At 40.9% G+C, this 19,780-nt stretch overlaps 1 protein-coding gene across 1 annotated transcript; it reads right to left on the reverse strand.

Annotated features, from left to right (window-relative positions):
• Positions 1 to 3,000: 3,000 nt before the first annotated feature.
• On the reverse strand, positions 3,001 to 8,274 carry LOC128399131 (vomeronasal type-2 receptor 26-like). Its single transcript, XM_053360388.1, has 6 exons — positions 8,060 to 8,274; positions 7,070 to 7,361; positions 5,260 to 6,123; positions 4,855 to 5,082; positions 4,002 to 4,128; positions 3,001 to 3,902 (listed from the first exon to the last, which is right to left on the reverse strand). The coding sequence occupies exons 1-6, from the start codon at positions 8,272 to 8,274 to the stop codon at positions 3,001 to 3,003; spliced, it is 2,628 nt and encodes an 875-aa protein (XP_053216363.1).
• Positions 8,275 to 19,780: the final 11,506 nt, after the last annotated feature.

A 19,780-nucleotide genomic window follows, 5' to 3' on the forward strand; every position in this document is an offset into this window, starting at 1 on the left:
ATTGCTCCTGCAACCTGGGACAGGGTTCAGCAGCCTTTTATCTCTGTTGGGGTAATGGTCGGTCCTGATCCCCTGGTGACTCATCTCCCTGTCTTGCCTGAAGGCGAGCGTTGCTCCTGCGAGTACTCAGGTCTCTCCTTCTCTCAGACCTCAGTCTCTGCAGCTCAGGAGATGTCAGTGGGTTACTAGACCCAGAGGCCACTTAAGCCTCTCCTGACCCAACTGGTAGTGGAGCAACTGTAAGTGATTGCCCAGCTGGAGGCAACAAGGTAATCCCCGCATCTGGAGCCAGGGCAGGCTCAGGCCCTTGACTCAGCCCAGCTGGTGCTTGTTGCAGGGGAACCTGTGCAGACTGGGGCTCTTCAGAATCAGGCCCCAGACTAGCCGCCTGAGGCAAAGGATCTGGTGTGGCCTGAGACTCCTCTGAGTCCAAGCCCGAGTCCCAGGCCATCACTCTGTGCACGGGACACAACTATCATTCATAAACCCTTGTGATAAAGCAAGTTTGGAAGGAATTGTCTAGGAGGAGAGATCAAGAGACACTGTTGTCAGGTCAAAACTGATGGGGAACCTTTTGTCTGTTCACACAGTGGGAATGCAAAGATTCTTCTTCTATTATTGGAAGAAAATGGGGTATGAACTTTATCTGGGCATAACATGCTGCTAATGAAGAGATAGTTCTGTTTTTCCACAAGAAAACCACCATCCTCTAACCCAGGGGTAGGCAACCTAAGGCCCAGAGACCAGATGTGGCGCAATTGCCTTCTCAATCTGGCCCGTGGACGGTCCGGGAATCAGCGTGTTTTTACATGAGTGGAATGTGTCCTTTTCTTTACAATGCATCTCTGGGTTATTTGTGGGGCCGGCCTGGTGTTTTTATATGACTAGAATGTGTGCTTTTATTTAAAATGCATCTATGGGTTGTTTGTGGGGCATAGGAATTCATTCATCCCCCCCCCAAAAAAAAATATAGATCGGCCCACCACATGGTTTGAGGGATGGTGGACTGGCCCATGGCTGAAAAAGGTTGCTGACCCTGCTCTAACCCAAGATAAAATAAAGCTTATTTGAAGAAAGAAGTTGCAGTACTGGTTTTTAACATCCACACAGAACAGAACATAGATAACAAAATTCTTTTTAATTATGATTGGCAGTGGCAAAATATTAATATAGTGCAGATGTTCACCACATCTATAATGATAAGCCTAGGAGGTACATGGAAAAAGTAACCAGGAGGATGTCAGTCTATTTGCCCCCCCCCCCATGTCTGAAGTGTATTAGAGGGAAATCAAGGTCCACACAGATTGTTCTATACCCCAGTAAAAGAGACGCTCAATCCCAGATTCTTCTTCAGGACCCCCATATTATTCATTTTGAATGCAGTAGCAAAGGCTAACACTTTTTTAAATGTGTTTTGCATATGCCGACATGCATAACTGCTGAGTAGAAAATGAATGAACACAACAAGTGTCTGGGATTTAAACAGCGACAACTTTATTGATTTCGGATGTAGGAAGCTTTGGCATAGGCATTGAGCATGTATCCCTCTAAGCCACCCTGCTGGAGGACTGAGGTATGACAGGGTGTCTTCAGGGATGGAATCCTTGCAAAACGCAGGTTTACAAGGATGGCCCCCTAATGCTGAGGGAAGCTCTCTGGCCCACTAGCCCTACGCTCTTGACTCTTTGGTCAGAGACTTCCCTCTAGTCCCCTCTAACGAGGTACCCTGTTAATGCCGACACAGGGAACAGTGGTTGGGTGAGTCACCACTTCACCACACCCCTTTGGATGAAAGACTATAGGATTCCGCCCAAGGCCTAAACTGCCAAAGTTGTCACTAGTGCTATGAGGAAGGTGAAACCTCCAGAGCAGGGGAAATTCCTTCCCGTCTCTGAATATGGCAACTGCCAAAAGACCACACCAAAGCCCAGCTAGCTGAAAAGGAATGGTCAGAGCAGTAATCAACAATCAATTAAGGGTGGGTGATGCTCCCAGTCAACTGGATACTATGCAAAAAGTTTCCGGCACCCTCCCCAGGCCTCTGTAGATTAACTTGTTTGAAGAATGCGTTTGATGGGAACCAGTGAGCTTCCTATGGCGGGAACCTGTGGCTCTCCAGATACTACACTACAAAACCACAGAGTTGAAGAGTTCGATGGGACAATAAGGGTCATTCAGTCCAACTCCCTTTTGAACTGCACCTCTTGTTACCATCCTTGCTAGGGCTGATGCGAGTAGGAGTCCAGAATCATGCAATGAATCCTTATTTTATGTAATATGAAATAAAATGCAATTGTACCTTCGTTCTCGAATGGAATCCGTGCAGGAAGTCCGTTCCACTTCCAAAAATGTTTGAAAACCAAGGCACGGCTTCTGATTGACTGCAGGAACTGCCTGCACTCAATTGGAAGCTGCGGAAGCGGCGTCAGACATTCGGCTTCCAAAAATAGTTCACAATTGTTTGTGGAGTTAGGCAGCCAAAATGTTCGAGAACCAAGCTGTTTGAAAACCAAGGTACAACTGCACTATATAACAATGCAATTTTGTATTAGTATGTTCACTTTTAGCAAATGGTGATTTCACTTCTGTTCTGACCATTTTTCATTTGTGCGTTAGACTTTATTATTATTTTAAAAGACATTATCTATTTTATGTAAACTGCTTAGATTATATGGGTGATTAAGCAGCATGTAAATCTGAACAAATGATTAAACAAAGTCATCTTGAGGGCCACAGGTTTGTCACGCCTGATACAGAGAAAGAGAGGTTGAGTGGGAGACAAATGGAAAGGCACATTTCCTCTGCTGCATAAACATTTCACAAATATACAATGTCTGGAAGAAAAGTATTATATCATCAATTTGCCTGTCATGCTGTCTTTCTTATCCGAAGACATTGTGAATTCAAAGAAGCTTTAGTAATGTTCTAGTAAGCCATATGGTCCTCAAACCTATATCCAACCCACCTAATAATATGATAGATACAAAACATGTTGATAATTTAACACTTTTTTCTTATTAGTTGTTCCCTGCTGTTTAGTTCAGGCCTCAGAACAATGATGTAGCATTTAGGGGAAAAGATGCAACCCAGCAACCCACAACAGGAAGCCAATATCGAGAAGATCTCTACAGCCACCATGTATTTTCCTCGGGTGCTCAGGTAGGTTGGAACAAAGGAGAGCCATATGCTGCAAAATGCTAGCATGCTGAAGGTGATGAACTTGGCTTCATTAAAACTGTCCGGTAAGTTGCGGGCAAGGAATGCCACAAGGAAACTGGCAATGGCCAAAAGGCCTAAGTAACCGAGGACACAATAAAACATGGCAACAGACCCTTCATTACATTGCACAATGATTTCTTCCGTTACTGACTGCATGTCTAAATCAGGGAATGGGGGAGAGGTTGCCAACCAGAAGGTGCAAATGCTCACTTGAATGGAAGTGCAGGAAAGGAGAATGGAATATACTAGTCTTTTCCCCACCCATTTCTGCATCCTAGATCTAGGCTTTGTGGCCATAAATGCCAGAGAAACTATGGTGGTTTTGGCCAACACGCAAGAAACTGCCATGGAGAAGATGATGCCAAAAGCAGATTGTCGGAGAAGGCAGGTCACTTTCCCAGGTTGGCCAAGGAAAAGCAAAGATGAGAGGAAGCAGAGCAGGAGGGAGATGAGGAGAGTGTAGGTGAGTCCCCGGTTGTTGGCTTTCACTATGGGGGTGTCTCTGTGCTTAATAAATATTCCTAGCATCAAGGCTGTAATGAGGGAAAATGAAATAGCAACAGCGGCTAATGTAACCCCTAAATTTTCTTTATAAGATAGAAAATGAATAGTTTTGTGGATGCACTCATTTTTATTCTTGTTTGGATACTGATCTTCTGGGCATTTGAAGCAGTCATCCATATCTGAAAAATAGAACAAGGGGTGTGGGAGAGAGCGATCCAAATCCAGCGTATATTCATTGACTACAGTCAAATTAATGATGGCAAAATGACAAGATATACCAGTCTGGTTTGAAATCTTCCCCTCTGGGCATGGAGCACAGTCATAGCAGCAAAACTTCTCCCCTTCCTTCATTTTCTTTTGACACCCAGGGTGGCAATGCACATTGCACATACCAAGGGGACGCACCTACCCATAAGAAAGATTAGAATGAGAAATACATGAAGTTGTTTACGTTAGGAGAGCTGTACATATAGATATGCAGATCTACTTCAGTACACGAGGCTGGTATCTGAGGGCCATATTGCCTCATGATAACCTTCCAGGGACCATTTCTTGTGCTGGGTGGTGATAAAGACCAAAGTGGGTGAAGCAAAATACGCATTTCTTACCTTTGTACAGTAGGATACATACATATACCATCCAGACTGAATGACTCAAGGAAGGCTAGTGTTGCCTGGGCACAGTCCCATCATACAACTACAGACATACTCGCAGGACTTGGGGTTCCTCACCTCTACACTCCCACATCCCCTAGAAATTTACACCTTAATTACCTACCATTTTTAAGCAATGTCCAGCAAACATTAGATGTGTTTCTGTGCATGGTGTCCTTAATTATGTGTAAAAAGGCAACATTTTTTCCCACAATAGGAACAGAGATTTCTGGCATGTTGGTGGCAAAGTCACATCAATACTTTTTAATGGAGTTTGATGGCCCATCAGTTTAGGCAGAATAGGAAATTAATGCCTCAATTTAGAGCAGAAGATTGACATTTCTGTATTTAGAAAGTGATTTCCCTGACTCTTTTCATCATTCACAATGGTTGGGTTAGCCAGAAAAGGTAGTTTGTAGTTCAATTGCTGCCTTATTTGAAAGCACAGGATTTGTCCAGAGAACCCAAGAACTCATACCTGGTTAAACAATCTGTGCCACACAATTCCATCCTCATTAATGATGAATGGTTGTCCTTCAGGAGCATTGAGATCCACCCTTCCAATTTTTACTTTAAGGAATGACTTGTTTGGGAATGTGACCATATTTAGAATGTCAAACCCACCTTCCATCTCCCTTTCTGCATTAAAGGACACAACTTCGTTTGCTGGGTTGTTAAATGAAACGCCTTGAAGAAATGGATGGAGCTAGTTGAAAAATAAAGAACATTAGAAATGTGGTGCAAAATGAATTCAGATTGAAATGATTAACAGGCACAACCGTAGAAGGAAATACATGTATACTAAGAACATGTTGTCAGAGTTGTTGTCACTTTGTACTGAACTGCCCATTGAAATTAGAAGAGTGTGTTGTGAAATCATTACCTGCCAAGGCTGCAGACGGCTAGGTCCAGCATTCTTATCAATTACCATTGATCTGGGCTTGGATCTGGAGAGGTCCATGGTGTTCAGAGCATGAGCAATAGCATAGACAGCATTATAGATACTATAGCTGTGTCCAGTCATGTGCATTTCAAAAACACCTGCAGGGAGAGTGTCCAGCTTCTCTTCTCCAGTACATGTGTCATCATCCACCAGAGGCATCTCTTGATCTGGAAATAAGCAATCAAACGCTTGCTCCCAGAAATTTTGGAGAAAACCATCTCTTTGTGTCCAATTTGGTTTCACAGTCTGAAGAAATTCCTTGAAACCTAGAATAACTTTTGAGTGAGTTGTGAAGGAAATGGCACCTTCAAAGATCTGAAAATCCCAGAATCTTTCCATGCCTGTCATTATGAAATCTATCTGTGTTGTCAAGATCCACACCTTTCCAAAGGATGTGCTTTCTTTTCTGAAGGGATCTAACATAATTATATACGCTCTCAGCAATAGAAAGGTCAAGGTTTCTCCATAAATGATAATTACATTGACATCTATTTTTCTTAAAAGTTCAAACACATTTGAAGCTTTGACCACAGGATCATTCAGAGAAGGCAGCTGGGTTTGTTGTGGGAGTCTTTCTGTGAAGGCTGAACAGATTCCATTCTGGGAAAACAATGGCTCTAGGGTCTTCAAGAAAAATTCTCCAATGTTATCATCCACAACAAAGAGTCCGACCCATGTCCATCTAAAATATCGAAATAACCTGATAATCCCCATATACTGATGGGCTTCATTTGGGACCAAACCATAAAAGGAAGATATGTGCATTTTTCTAATCTCCTCTGAGGCAAAGGAACCATATGCAAGCTAAAACAAAATGCACAGTCCTTGTAGAGACAAGTAAGAAATAGTCTCAGTGTGCAAATGAATGATTATACCATAAATATCAGTTGCAGGATTTTTCAGTAATACCATTATTTGCTTCCTAATCTGTGCCTGTCAAAAGTTTAATTTACTACCTCTCTTTCACAGCACCCACTATGTTTATCTTGATAAGATTTAAGATGTTTCCCATAAAGGCAGAGGTATCAAGAGACAGGTTTTTGTGGATGTCATATGAACTAATAGGGACAACTGGAGAGGAGGTCCATATTGGTGAGGTGGTCATCTTTGCATTGTAGCAGCTGATACACAAATGAGAACTAGGTGAATACATAAAAGTTTTACTTGAGCTCTCATGGACATGCAATTAAGCTTAATATTGGAATCGTAGACTTGATGAGGTGGAAGGGATCCAAATGTCAACCATAACAAGAACGTCCAGACCTGTAGGCTTACAATCTTAACCCTACTCCCAGCACACACACCCAAATAGACACTGGAAGAAGGACAGGGAAGGAAAAGGAAAATCAAAATTCAGACACCATTTTCAAAGCAGCTGTTCCTATAATGACCAAATGGCACAGTTCGGGGTGCTGGGCCTCCAGAAAAGCAGATGAAATGAGGCCTGCTTCCTGACTCTCCCACTGATGGAAGGGCTGGATGCCAGTGAGAGTTAAGGGACAGGAGGACTGACAGACCTAGCTGGTCACAGTAGAGCCAGTGGAGTGACTATTGCTTCCCAGTTCTTGTTCTGCTGGAATGGCATGTATGTTAGGATAGGCACATTGGTGTCATGGCAGCCATGAAATCCTGGACCATTCATACTCAGTGGCTTCTGTGTGGATGCTTAGAATAATCAGGAGAGTCTGCAACATCATATCGAAGCCATCTTCCTCTTACCTATTCACTATGTCACTCTCCCAACGCTTACCTGTGGAATCTTGTAGAGTCCCAAGATTTCTGCCACATGGAAGGAGGTAGAAAAGCCCAGTCCACCAATGATGGCTTTGATATTTTTCTGACGACCACATTCAAAGTTGGGGACAAATCTATGCAATTTGAAGAGCAGGGCTAGAGTGTTTTGATAGGTCATCCTCACATCATGGTAGCTGTCATAGATGTGGAAACCAAGCGTGACATTGGGCAAGAGCTTGGGGTTCTTGTTGATCTCCTTTATGGCAAATGCCAAGGCGAGAGAGTGCTGGTAGAACTTGGTCACCGTGCTGGCAATAGAGTTAAGCAACTATTTTAGAAGAGAATTCTAGCACTCATTCAGGTCTAATACCACAAATCATGGCGCAAACCATTGTAGTAGTATGAGGTGCATAGGAACCCATGCTTTACCAGAGCACAATGCCATAAAAGAGAACTGTGTGTTATGTTGTGTGGCAGTGGCTTCTTCTCCTGTCTTTATTGTGTGTATATAGTGTTGAGTGTATGGCACATTGGTGTAAATCAATAAATAAAAATGTGCAAATGACTGGCAGCATATTTTCCATATTTATTTATTCATTTCGCAGATTATTTCACAAGACTAATCACCCCAAATTCCTTTGGGAAATGGATTCATTGGTAGATGTCTGTGTGTGTTGAAGGGGGGTGGGTGATACCTGTAATACATACATAAGGCTTTAGTAAAGTGCAAATGAAATAAATGAACTGAGAAGGAGGAGGAGCCCTACTTTGGACCAATCATACCTAAGCATGTGTCATCAACTCTGACTGACAACCGCCTTCCAGGGTTTCAGAAATGGAGTCCCAGTCCTATCTGGCGATGCCAAGAATTGAACCTTGAACTTTCTGCATACATAGCCTCTACGGATGGTCTATGGCCCTTCCTACATGTACATTTGTTGAACATCCTGCCACTCATATACACCATCTTTGAGATCTGGAAAAACTTGTAAGATGGGTGACTTACTGGGTAACATCAAACAATTTCTGAGAAGGATGCTCATTGAATGAAATTCCATGGAAAACATACATGATTTGAGATCCAACGCCGCCAATGAGGATGCCACCTGGCTGGTACCATTCATGTGGAACAGGGACAGGGTCAGATGTGGGGCATTTAATAGTCTCTTCTTTGCACACAATGAGAGGCAATAGAAGCAGGAACATCAGAAGCCACAACATCCTAGCACCCAGCCCTATTCTACCATGTCCCCTGCAGCAGCTGCATGGTGTCAATACATCTCTTAAGAAAAACCAATTCGTCATAATTTTAGGATCAGCAGAGATATAACTGCAAGCCTTGAATAAAAGCAGACATCACAAATTATCCAATTTTGAAGTCTGGGTTGTAAGACACACAAACACAAGGCAGAAATAGCATAAAACAAACTTGCAGAGCCATGCCTCCCTCTTTGCCCTTCCTTCCAACTCTCCATAGTACAGGGGTTTATTTATAACCACTTTCAGGCTTGCATATCCTTTGTTTTTTCATGTCTTCTGTAAAGCCTCTGGAACTTCAGACATGTGGACAAATTATAGTGCTTGAGATAATTTGGGGGTGGGGGTGCAATTTTCTCTTTGTGGAGAGGATATTTAGTGAAACTTTTTGTAGGAGGCATGTTTTTTTGAAGTCAGACCACAAGTCTTCTCTGCTCTCTAAAGGGAAATGGGGCTTTATGGTGAAGTCATTGGTTTGAGTAGAGAACACAATATACTGGTAGACCTGGGAGGTGTGGAAACAAGTTTTTTTTTTGCTTCATAACAAGATGAGAAGTACAGGTTCCATATTTTGAAGGTGAGCAAACACCAACAAGAAACTGATCTCCTCATTTCATCCATGAGGTCATGGTAGCGGACCAGAATCCAATGTGCCCTACACCTGACATCATATAGTATGTGAGATGTGAGGCAAGATTGTTGGGTCTCTAGAAAAACACAGAACATTGTAACTATTTACAAGGAGCTCCACAAGACGACCCTGTAAAGCTCTTTCCAAGGTGCTACACTGAGCCATGTTTATCAAGGTTTTTTCTTAACAAGACCTGACAATCATATCAAGTCCTGCCCAACCCTTTGCAAAATGCTCCAGAAGATGGCATTTTGTAAAATGATTTGCACTCAGACAATTATCTGGTTTTGTGAAGTCCATTGTAAGGTCAAACTGTGTCATTATGATGATAAGCTTGCTCTCCCCTTTTGGTGCAGCAACATTGCAGGATGGCGAGGCTCCAGTGGGGCCTCGACAAGGGAACCACGGCTTCGGTGCTCTTCCTGATAGGCAGCGAGGGCATCAGTAGCCAGATCTTGGCTTGCATCCAACTTTGGCAAATGGGAATGGAGGCTGGGACTTGGGCTGTGCCAGGAGGTAGGGCCGATGGAGTGGAAAGCCTTCCTTTGGGTCCACCCCATAGCCATTTAAGCATCCCAAGCCTGGGGCACTACCTGTTTGTTCCTTCGTCCGGTTTCCCTGCCCACCCATCCTTGGTTTTAGCTGATAGTTAAGAACCTTGCTGTCGCTGTGGTGGTTGCCGTTTTATGGGGCTGGGTAGGAATTTGTCCACCGGACCAATTGGCTCTTACCTGGTGGTTTTTTCCTACCTCATAGCAATCGTCACAACTGGGTTGGGCATTGGAGCAATCCTTTGTTTTGGATGAAGGAGAAGTTGTAGTCTTTGCTTGCCCCTCCAAACACTGGGATATCCCATTAAAGGGATCTGGGAGGAGTGGTCATGTCTGCGTGCTCAGGCGGGGCCAGAGCCAAAGGCACTCCACCAGACAGAGGTCCCTGTGGGGGTCACACTATTTGATTTAAGTCTTAGGAACCCCCACCTGGGTTGACCTACATGTCACTTCTGCCTTGTGGGCTGGAAGTATTTTGATTGCTGCCATGCCCAAGCCAAGCCTCTTTCATTTGTATTCAATAAAGTTGTGGCATGGTTTGATCCAAACCAGTCTTATTGGTCTTTTATTTATTTTGGTTGGAGACTGGCGAGCATGGTGCCCAAACCAGCATGTGAATGAAACATGTACAGTCACCCACATCTGCCCAACTTGGCCTGCAAGGGGTTGGGGTTAGAGTGAACTGGTCCACTGGCTACATGTGTCCAATGGTGAAGTCATTTCCATGACTAGGGAAACCAAAGCTGTAGTAATCAAGAAATGCAGACAACATTTCCTTAAAAGTTGAGCTGCAACTTATATTTTTAGATCAGAAGTGTTAGAGGGTAGAGTTCAAAAGGAGAGCTGGCATTTCTCTGCAAATCTCAAGAGTACTATTGGCACAGAATTGGGCAAGTTTATGAGATGGTATTTAGGAAAACTGTACTTTAAGAAAATGGCATTGCTGACACCATAACACTCTTGTTACCTACCCCTTCCAGTAACTACAGAATTGCTATTACAGTGGTACCTTAGTTCTCAAACTTAATCTGTTCTGGAAGTCGCAAACCCAGAAGTGACTACTCTGGTTTACAAACTACTTTTGGAAGCTGAACGTCCGACGGTGCTTCTGCAGTTTCCAATTGAGTGCAGGAAGTTCCTGCTGCCAATCAGGAGCCATGATTTGGTTTTTAAACATTTTTGGAAGTTGAACGGACTTCCGGAACGGATTACGTTTGACTTCCAAGGTACGACTGTACATCCAATTTTATATAATGTTTATTTTTCCATCCCTCATGCTTGACTGGGATCTGGAGTCCAAAAACATCTAGAATGCAACAAATTCATCACCACTGACCACCATTGTTAAGATATGATAGAATAGCCTCTCATAAAACCATTACAAAGGCAGTGTGCATTAAGCAGTCACAATTGGGAAGCCTATCCTAATATTCAGTCACTGTCTATACCCCCAAGTGTTTGCATCCACTGTTCGTAGTCTTGCTCACTGGAGCAACAAGAAACAAGGGGTGGGGTGATGACCATTCAGTTATGTAGTGGCAGAAATTAACGCTCCCATTAATCTTCCCATATCCATGCTATGCATATTCAGACCTTCTGAAGAATTTAACCTTTCCTTTTCCTTTTGGTTTTGCTTCTTTTTTCTTTCTGTCTCATTTTGAATTGGAATAAGTTTCCTCAATGCTTTCTCCTTATCAGTTGCTCCCTGCTATTCAGCTCTGGCCTCAGCACAATGATGTAGCATTTCGGGCAAAAGATACAGCCCAGTAACCCAGCAGTGGAGGCCAAGATGGAGAAGATCTCCACAGCCACCATGCCTTTCCCTCTTGTGCTCAGGTAAGTGGGAATAAAGGACAACCAAACACTGCAAAAGGCCAACATGCTGAAAGTGATGAATTTGGCTTCATTAAAACTATCGGGCAACTTGCGGGCAAGGAATGCCACAATGAAGCTGGTGATGGCCAGAAGACCCATGTAGCCCAAGACACAGTAGAACATGATGACTGACCCTTCATTACATTGCAGAATGATTTCTTCCTTTGCTGAGTACATGTCTAAATCTGGAAATGGAGGAGAGGTTGCCAGCCACACAGTGCAAAGCCATATTTGAACAAGTGAACAGCAAATTACAGTTGAATAGGACACTTTCCTCCCCACCCATTTCTTCATTCTAGATCCTGGTTTTGTAGCCATGAATGCTAGAGAAACTGTGGTGGTCTTTGCCAACACACAAGAAACAGCCACTGAGAAGACGATGCCAAAAGTTGGTTGTCGGAGAAGGCAGGTCACTTTCCCAGGTTGGCCAAGGAATAACAAAGAAGATAGGAAACAAAACAGGAGGGAGACGAGGAGAGTATATGAAAGGTCCCGGTTGTTGGCTTTCACCATTGGAGTATCTTTGTGCTTAATAAATATTCCTATTATGAGGACTGTGATCAGAGAAAAAGAAACCACAGCTGAGGATAAAGTGATTCCTAAAGGTTCTTCGTATGCTAGAAACGTTTTAACTTTGGGGGTGCAATCATTTTTATTCTTGCTTGGATAGTGGGTTCCTGGGCATTCGAAACAGTCGTCCATATCTGCAAAAATAGAAAAAGGTCCAATTTGAGTGTCAATTTATCAGACACAAAAAGTAAATTTGTGCTTCTAGTATTAGAATTTCATCAACTACCAGTTTGGTTAGAAATCTTCCCTTCTGGGCATAGAGCACAATCATAGCAACAAGATTTCTCCCCTTCCTTCCTTTTCTTCTGATGACCAGGCTGGCAGTGTTCATTACATGAAGAAAGGGGAAGCACCTATCCATAAAAAGGAAAAAGGAGATTAGTGTGTGTGTGTGTGGGGGGGGTAATTTTACTTGATTTCCTTCCTTTGCTTTCTGTTTTCAATTCTCCTGTGCACTGATTAATAACTATGAAGTTAAGTGTTAGAAAATTGTTGAAAAAGCTAATTAAATATGAAAAATGAGTCAACCTCCAATTGCTGATGTAGCCTAATACCTTAGACCCTAACAACAAACCATTTTATCTTCTGAACTGGCTTGAAACTTGCAGGTAGAGGGCACTATATTAATTCAATTAACAACAGCAGCAGCAGCAACAACAGCAACAACAGATACTACCAAAATAGTGTTTGCAAGTGACTTGAACTGAAATTGAATAAAATAGACTAGTTTATCTTTGACAGCTATGAAAGAAAACTTTCTTCTCCCTGAAGCAGAATCTAGTTTCAGAAGATAAAATGCTTATATCTTCTCATAGGATGGGAAATAAAAAAAAATTCTACAGTATCTGAATTAGATAAGCTTGGAGACATATGAGCCATATTTCTGTAAATGAAGATCTTCCAGATTTCACCCCCCAAAAACGGCTACAAGGTTTTTAGTGTAAGGAGCACTTATTTTTTTGAGATTTGTTTGCAAGGCATGCTTTCAGAATAAATGAAATTTACAACCCATTCAGCATGTCTTGAACACATGCTATCTGCCACATTTTATATATTTAACTGTGAGATTTTTATGCAAATTCAGGTGGTAAGGATTGAAAGGGGTTGGTTTTCAAATTTTCCAAGAAGCTATGGAGTAGTGATGCTTGTCAACTTGGGTAGCTTTAAGAGAGGATTACACAATCCTGGCCCCAGTGAGAACATCTAATTCAATTAGATGAACCTTTCAACTGATGTAATGCAGTAGGGTATTCTTATGTTCTCCTGGGTATTAAATATGTGATGATGAAAAAATACAGTTTGAAGATGTTGTTCTGCTTGATGTGAAAATCACAGAAAGGTACTGCTGGAGGGATGCGTAAGAGGTAGAAGGAATTCTGCTTCTAACATTATCCTCAAAAGCATCATCTCATGCCATTACCCCCAAAAGTTTTCATGAACCTTACAAACAGCAGACTACAGATGATCTGAGAGGTGGAGTCAACATACTGATGCAGAAACAGTGACCTGAAGTAGCTAAGTGCTGTAAGGCTCACAACTCATGAAATATTTACAGAAAATCCAGCATGCTTTTCAAAATAAGAATAGCAATATATGGAATTTCAATGTTTTATCCTACTTTTGAAAATCAAAGTTATCACTCAGTTAATTCTGAAGCTTGGTGACCCATTGCAATCTCAGGTTATGGAGAAAAGAGAAGACCTTACATCATCATTAATAACAAAGGGTTCATAAAGGAAACTACAACATCCATACCTCATTAAAATGTCTTGGCCACACAATTATATCATCGTTGATCATGAATACTTTTCCATCAATGGCATTGGTATCAACCCTTCCAACTTTCACTCTCTGGAATGACTTGTTTGGGAACGTAATCATGTTTGTTATGTCAAAGCCACAACCCATTTCCCATTTATCATCAAAGGCCATAGTTTCTCCAACTGAGTTGTTGAATGAAATGCCTTGAAGAAACAGGTGGAGCTGATTGAAAGAAGGAAAATAAAAATAACAACTGGATAACCACAAGCTAAAAAAAAGTGCAAGCTTTAGTTATACGAGGAAATGTAATCCCACTGCTCCATACATACACCCCCAATGCTGTAGAAAACATTTTAATTAGTTATACAGTGGTACTTCAATTGATGAATGGATTGTCTCCAAAACTAATTGGCTCCCGAATGCTGCAAACCTGGAAGTAACATTTTTTGGAAGCCGAACATTCGACACAGCTTCCACTTGACTGCAGGAAGCTCCTGCAGTCAATTGGAATCTGTGCCTTGGTTTTAAAATGGTTTCAGGAGTCGACTGGACTGCCAGAACAGATTAAGTTTGAGAACCAAGGTACCACTGTACAAGATGGAGAAAGCTGGATGTAGACCCAACTTAATTAATCTGTTGGTTGTATTAAGAAGGTTTTGTTGTGGAGAAAAGTAAACCCACTGCCCACCCAAATATTATCAGTTATTCAAGGAGGAGAAAGTTGGAGGTAGCCACACCTTGTGTGTTCAATTTGTTCACTGAACAAATAAGATTTTGTTGTAGAACTATTACCTGCCATGCCTGCAGTGGCTGATGTTTAACACTGTAACTAAGCACTGCTGATCTGTGCTTGGCTCTAGATGAGTACATGGCATGCAAAGCATGAGCGATAATATATGCAGCATTGTAGATGCTGTAGCTCTGGCCACTCATGTGCATTTCAAAAAGACCTGCAGGTAGACTTTCCAGACTCTCCTCTCCAGTACAGATGTCATCATTCATTTCAGGCATCCCTGAATCTGGAAGTAAGCAGTCAAAGGCTTGCTCCCAGAAATCTTTCAGAAAGCCATCTCCTTGAGTCCTCTTTGGTTTTATGTTCTGAAGAAATCCCCTGAACCCTGGTACCTCTTTTGTGTGAATTGCGAAGGAAATGGCACCCTGGAACATCTGGAAATCCCATCCTCTTGAAACTCCAGATAATACAAATTCTATCTGGGTTGTCATAATCCACACCTTTCCAGATAATATGCTTTCCTTATTTGCAGAATCTTGTGAACCTATAAAAGTTCTCAGCCATAGAACTGTTACAGGATCCCCATATACAATATTTGCATTGGCTTTATAATCTGCAAAAGATACACTAATTAAATTTTCATCATAAAATTGATTTATGAATTCCTCCATATGTGCTACTTGCGAGATTCTTTTTGTGAAGGCTGAACAGATTCCATGCCTGGAAAACAATGTCTCCAGTATTTTAAGGAATTGTTCTCCACTGTTATCCTCCACCACGAAGAGCCCAACCCAGGTCCACCTAAAGTGCTGAAGTAGGCAGATAATGCCCATATACTGAAGGTTTTCATTTGGAACCATGCGGTAAAAAGGAGGGCCTTCCATACTTTGGATCTCATCTGGAGCAAATGATCCATATGTCAGCTGTAAGAAAATGAACATAAACAATCAAGATGAGTTATAAATATCCCTCTCCTATCCTATCCCTTGTCCCAGAAAAGGTAGAATGGTTACAAAAACTTATGGAATATGCAGAAATGGCGATACTTACCGGAAGAATAAGAACTCAAGATAACAAACTCTTTATTAAAGAATGGTTTATTGAAGATTTACAGATAAATTGTAAACAGATACATCAGATACTGTTTTATAAGAGTATATATTTACAGTAGACAAATAAATGAGTAAATTAAATGAATTTGGATCTGCAGAAGATATGAAGAAAAATTAGGAACCACAGAAAGAGGTGGAAGGAAGTCAAATTTTGAAATGTTAAATGGATTGTGAAATTATTGAAATGTATGATTTTTTAAAGCATAAATAAAAAACAAAAAAAGAGAGGTAGTGTTTAGAATTGGGTTGATGCAACATACACTTTTGAAGTTGGATGAATTTAGTGAAAACTAGTAAAGAACACTTCTATGGGAATATTATCAAATTATTGGAAGCGAATACTATTCCCAAAATTTTAACTTTTGTCATTAATATTGCTCCTTTCTGGCTCCCCAATCTCTCTCACTGTCAATGAAAACAGATAAACAAATAGATGAAGAACCTAGACACATGACGCTGAAACAAAAACCCCACACATACACTATGCAAAAGAAGCAAAAAATCATCACCCCCCTCTTTCTCCAACCTCTCCTTCCCCACATTTTCTCCCCTCCACACATCACAATGCCTATGATAGCAATGTATCACACCAAATGTAACTGATCTGTAGATAGGACTCTATGAACTGAAAGCAGAAACATTATATGCACCTTAGTTATCCATGAAAATCTTCAATGAAATTGATTTTAATAATATTGGTTCTTTCTTGTAAACAGCCATGAAAATCGTTCAATGAAATTGATTTTAATAATATTGGTTCTTTCTTGTAAACATCCAAATTGGATAATAATAATCTCCGCACCCCATATTACCTGTGGGATCTTGTAGAGACCAGTGATGTCCCTCATATGACAAGAGGTGTCAGGTCCAAGTCCTCCAATAATTGCTAGGAGGTTTTTTTGTGCCCCACATTTGTAGTTGGGAAGAAAACTCTCTGACTTGAAGATCAGATCCAGTGTAGTGCGATAGGTCATCCTTGCATCATGATAGCTGTCAGAGATGTGGAAACCTAGTGTGACGTTAGGTAGCATCTTGGGATTCTTGTTAATGTCATTTATGGAAAACACTAGAGCCAGGATGTGTGAGTAGAACTTGGTCACCACACTGCCAAGAGAGTTGAGCTCATTAATTTAAAAGATGAGTCTATAATGAACTAATTCATGATGCTATAATACTAGATATTCCTATGTGTAACTGAATCAGAAAATTGGACTATATTTTATATTTGTGATTCCCTCCCCTCAGTGCCACACCATCCTCTTCAGAAGAAAAGTTGATTGTGCAAAATGACATAGAGTGCAAAAGCCAGTATTCTGATGCCATGTGTGTGCATGTATGTACTATTGTAGTGGTTGTCATATGTAGTACTAGAATTTTGGGAATTTTTTCCCCATATGTTTCCAATATCCCACAGCTAATAAATCCTTTTCAGCTAAATAATGTTTCTGATATATGATGCATAGGAACATATTTGCCGCATGTCATTTTTAGGGCCTTGACGCGTTTTGTGATCTCTCTCTTAGCCCATTCCACTGGGTTTACCGACACCAATCACTTTCTGTTTATTTTTTTAAGAACATGGTCACTTAAGCAAACTTGATTCAAGACATTATAAGAGCATTCATTTGGTACCAAGAAGGCAGAGAGAAGAAATAAACATTTTCTTTTTCCCCACAGAGATAAACAAGTGTGTCAGAGGAGTCAGAGGCGAAAGGCAAATGCTCTGATGCATCAACAATTATATTTCCATAACATACTTTTCCATGTCTCTCTACCTCTCCATTTATGAACCCTCTTCTCTGCTTGTCTGTCCATCTTTTTGTGCAAGCCTTCACATTTAGATTCCTTATACATGTTTTGAAAACTAGTATTGCTTACTGAATTTTGAAGGGTGTTGGATTGAAATTAATGGTTTCTAGCTGTTATGGTAAAAGAATATGGAAGAAATGTTTTTTCTTTTTCTCTTGTTTTAATAAGGTTTAAGTTACAATTATTTAAGAAGCTGAATAGAGAATAAGGGGTTAATTAAGTGCGAAGTTAGGAGATCATGATTTGCTGGATAAATAATTTGATCTAGAAAACAAGAAGGGGAGGTTCAAGGAAGTCAAAGGACGATGGTTTGGAAACTAGGTTTTGAAAACTATGTGTTTTTAATATTGTTTTTTTCTTTGTGCTTTTTTTCTCTTCTTTTTGTTTGTATAAAATGGAAAATCTTAATAAATATTTATAAAAAAGAAAAGAAAACTAGTATTGCCAACAGCAGCTCTTTTCCGAGCATTCCCCTCCTTGGTTCCATTGTATATCAATGTACTGCATGTCCATTGTAAGTCTTTAACCATTTGAATTACTTATTTATTCTAAATTGACACAATTCATGCAATTTAAAAGATCAATAAGGGAAGATCCTTACTGTGGAATATCAAACATATTCTGAGAAGGATGTTCCTTGAAAGAGACTTTGTTGAAAAAGTAAGAGATCTGAGAAACAATCCCACCAATGAGGAGACCACCTGCCTGGTAGAAATCATGTGGAACAGGGAGGGGATCATCTCCAAGACATCCCATAACATCTACTTGACAGACAATGGGAGGTAGAAGTAGTAGCAGCATTGTCATTCTTAACACATTGGCAGCAAAATTTCTTTGTAAATACAAATTCTCTTGCATCCATCACCTTGTTTCAGTGGTTTAGATGGAATGGTCCCTGACTCTGCCAAATTAGCCCTAGAATTTTCATTAAGAGTGTTACAAATGATTTGATATCACCAGCTTTCCAGTTTCAATGTGGCTTATAAAAAGAAAAGGAGGAAGTGTCAGAGATGGCCATGTTTACTTCATGTACTTAACCCCAGTGGCCCAGGCTACAGGGAGTTTTGTATAATCACTTTCAGGCTTGCATAGTGACTGTTCTGCATTCTGCAGAGCCATGGGAGCTTCAAACAGATGAACACATTATAGCGTTTTGGTTAATTGTAGGGAAAAATAATTACTTCTTCAGAATGTGGATGCTGAATGGCAATTTTGATAGGAAACAGGTTGGCTCTTTTCCACAGTTGGCCAGAAGTCTTCTCTTCCTAAAGAGATGGGACTTGGGACCTCAGTTCCAAATTTCAAACTCCAAAAGGACCACTTCGAACAATGCTATAACCATTTCTTACAGTAATTACAAACACTATTAGAAAGTAAAATATATCAGTATTAGGCACTGGAATAGGTAACTATCTAGAGGCCCCTGACCCAGAAACGCTGCTCTGTAGCTGCTATGAACAAAACAAGAAAATGGCAGGACTCTACTCTTGAATAATTAGAAGTAGCAAGCAGATGGCCAAGATCTGTTGTGGAACAACTTGTTAACAATATCAATTCACTTATCCAGGTCAACATATATGAGTGTGAATATCAATATCAATTCACTCATCTCAAAATCAATTCACAACATCAATATGAGTGTGAATATCAATATCAATTCACTTATCCAATTCACATATATGAGTGTGAAATCTCCCAGAAAGAATGGCATGGTCTTATCATACTTAAGCTTCAAAGGAGGAATGTCTTGAATATGATATGATTAATTGACAGCAGGGTGAATGAGAGAATGAATGCACTTCCCAGAATAAGTGAATTTATTTGCTGCAGAAGCAGCAGCAGCAATGACAACAACAACAACTGGACAATGGAGTTCAGTTGAAATATGGGCATATGTAAGGTCCTTCACTTAAGCAGGAAGAACCAGCTGCACAAACATGAGATGAGGGACACCTGCATTGGCAGTAGTTCATGTGGAAAGGATCTAGGGGTCTTAGTTCACCACAACCTTAGCATGAGTCAACAGTGAAATGCAGAGGTACCCAGCTGCCCCCTCTCTGAACAGGACTGGTAGGACCCAGTCCAATAGCTTCAAGTTACAATAAAAGGAGATTTTGACCAAACATCAGGAATATCTTCCCGACTATTCAGCCCTTGGAATGTGAACATATGCCATGGATGCTTTAGCTTAGATTCCTGCATAGCAGGCGGGATGACTAGATGAATCTTGGCTTCCTTTCCAACTCTACAATTCTATGATTCTATGATATATTGAGAGTTAGTGTAACCTGTGTTATTGGTTTAGTTCTAGCCCCAATCACAATGTACAGTCTTTTGGCCAATATAACATCAGATCTCAATGACTGTATTGAGTTTCTAAATCAATAGCCCTCTAGCACTTTTCATCAGCCACAGGTTGGAATACCTC

This window comes from Podarcis raffonei, chromosome 13, assembly GCF_027172205.1.
Source record: "Podarcis raffonei isolate rPodRaf1 chromosome 13, rPodRaf1.pri, whole genome shotgun sequence".
Classification (NCBI taxonomy): domain Eukaryota; kingdom Metazoa; phylum Chordata; class Lepidosauria; order Squamata; family Lacertidae; genus Podarcis; species Podarcis raffonei.

Excerpts from the sequence above, each read along its gene's own strand:
- LOC128399131 (XM_053360388.1), bottom strand. The coding sequence starts at position 8,274 with ATGTTGTGGCTTCTGATGTTCCTGCTTCTATTGCCTCTCATTGTGTGC. Across the intron at positions 6,124-7,069 it reads GACTCTACAAGATTCCACAG|CTTGCATATGGTTCCTTTGC; the intron begins GTAAGCGTTGGG and ends ATTTTGTTTTAG. Across the intron at positions 5,083-5,259 it reads GCCGTCTGCAGCCTTGGCAG|CTCCATCCATTTCTTCAAGG; the intron begins GTAATGATTTCA and ends TTTTTCAACTAG.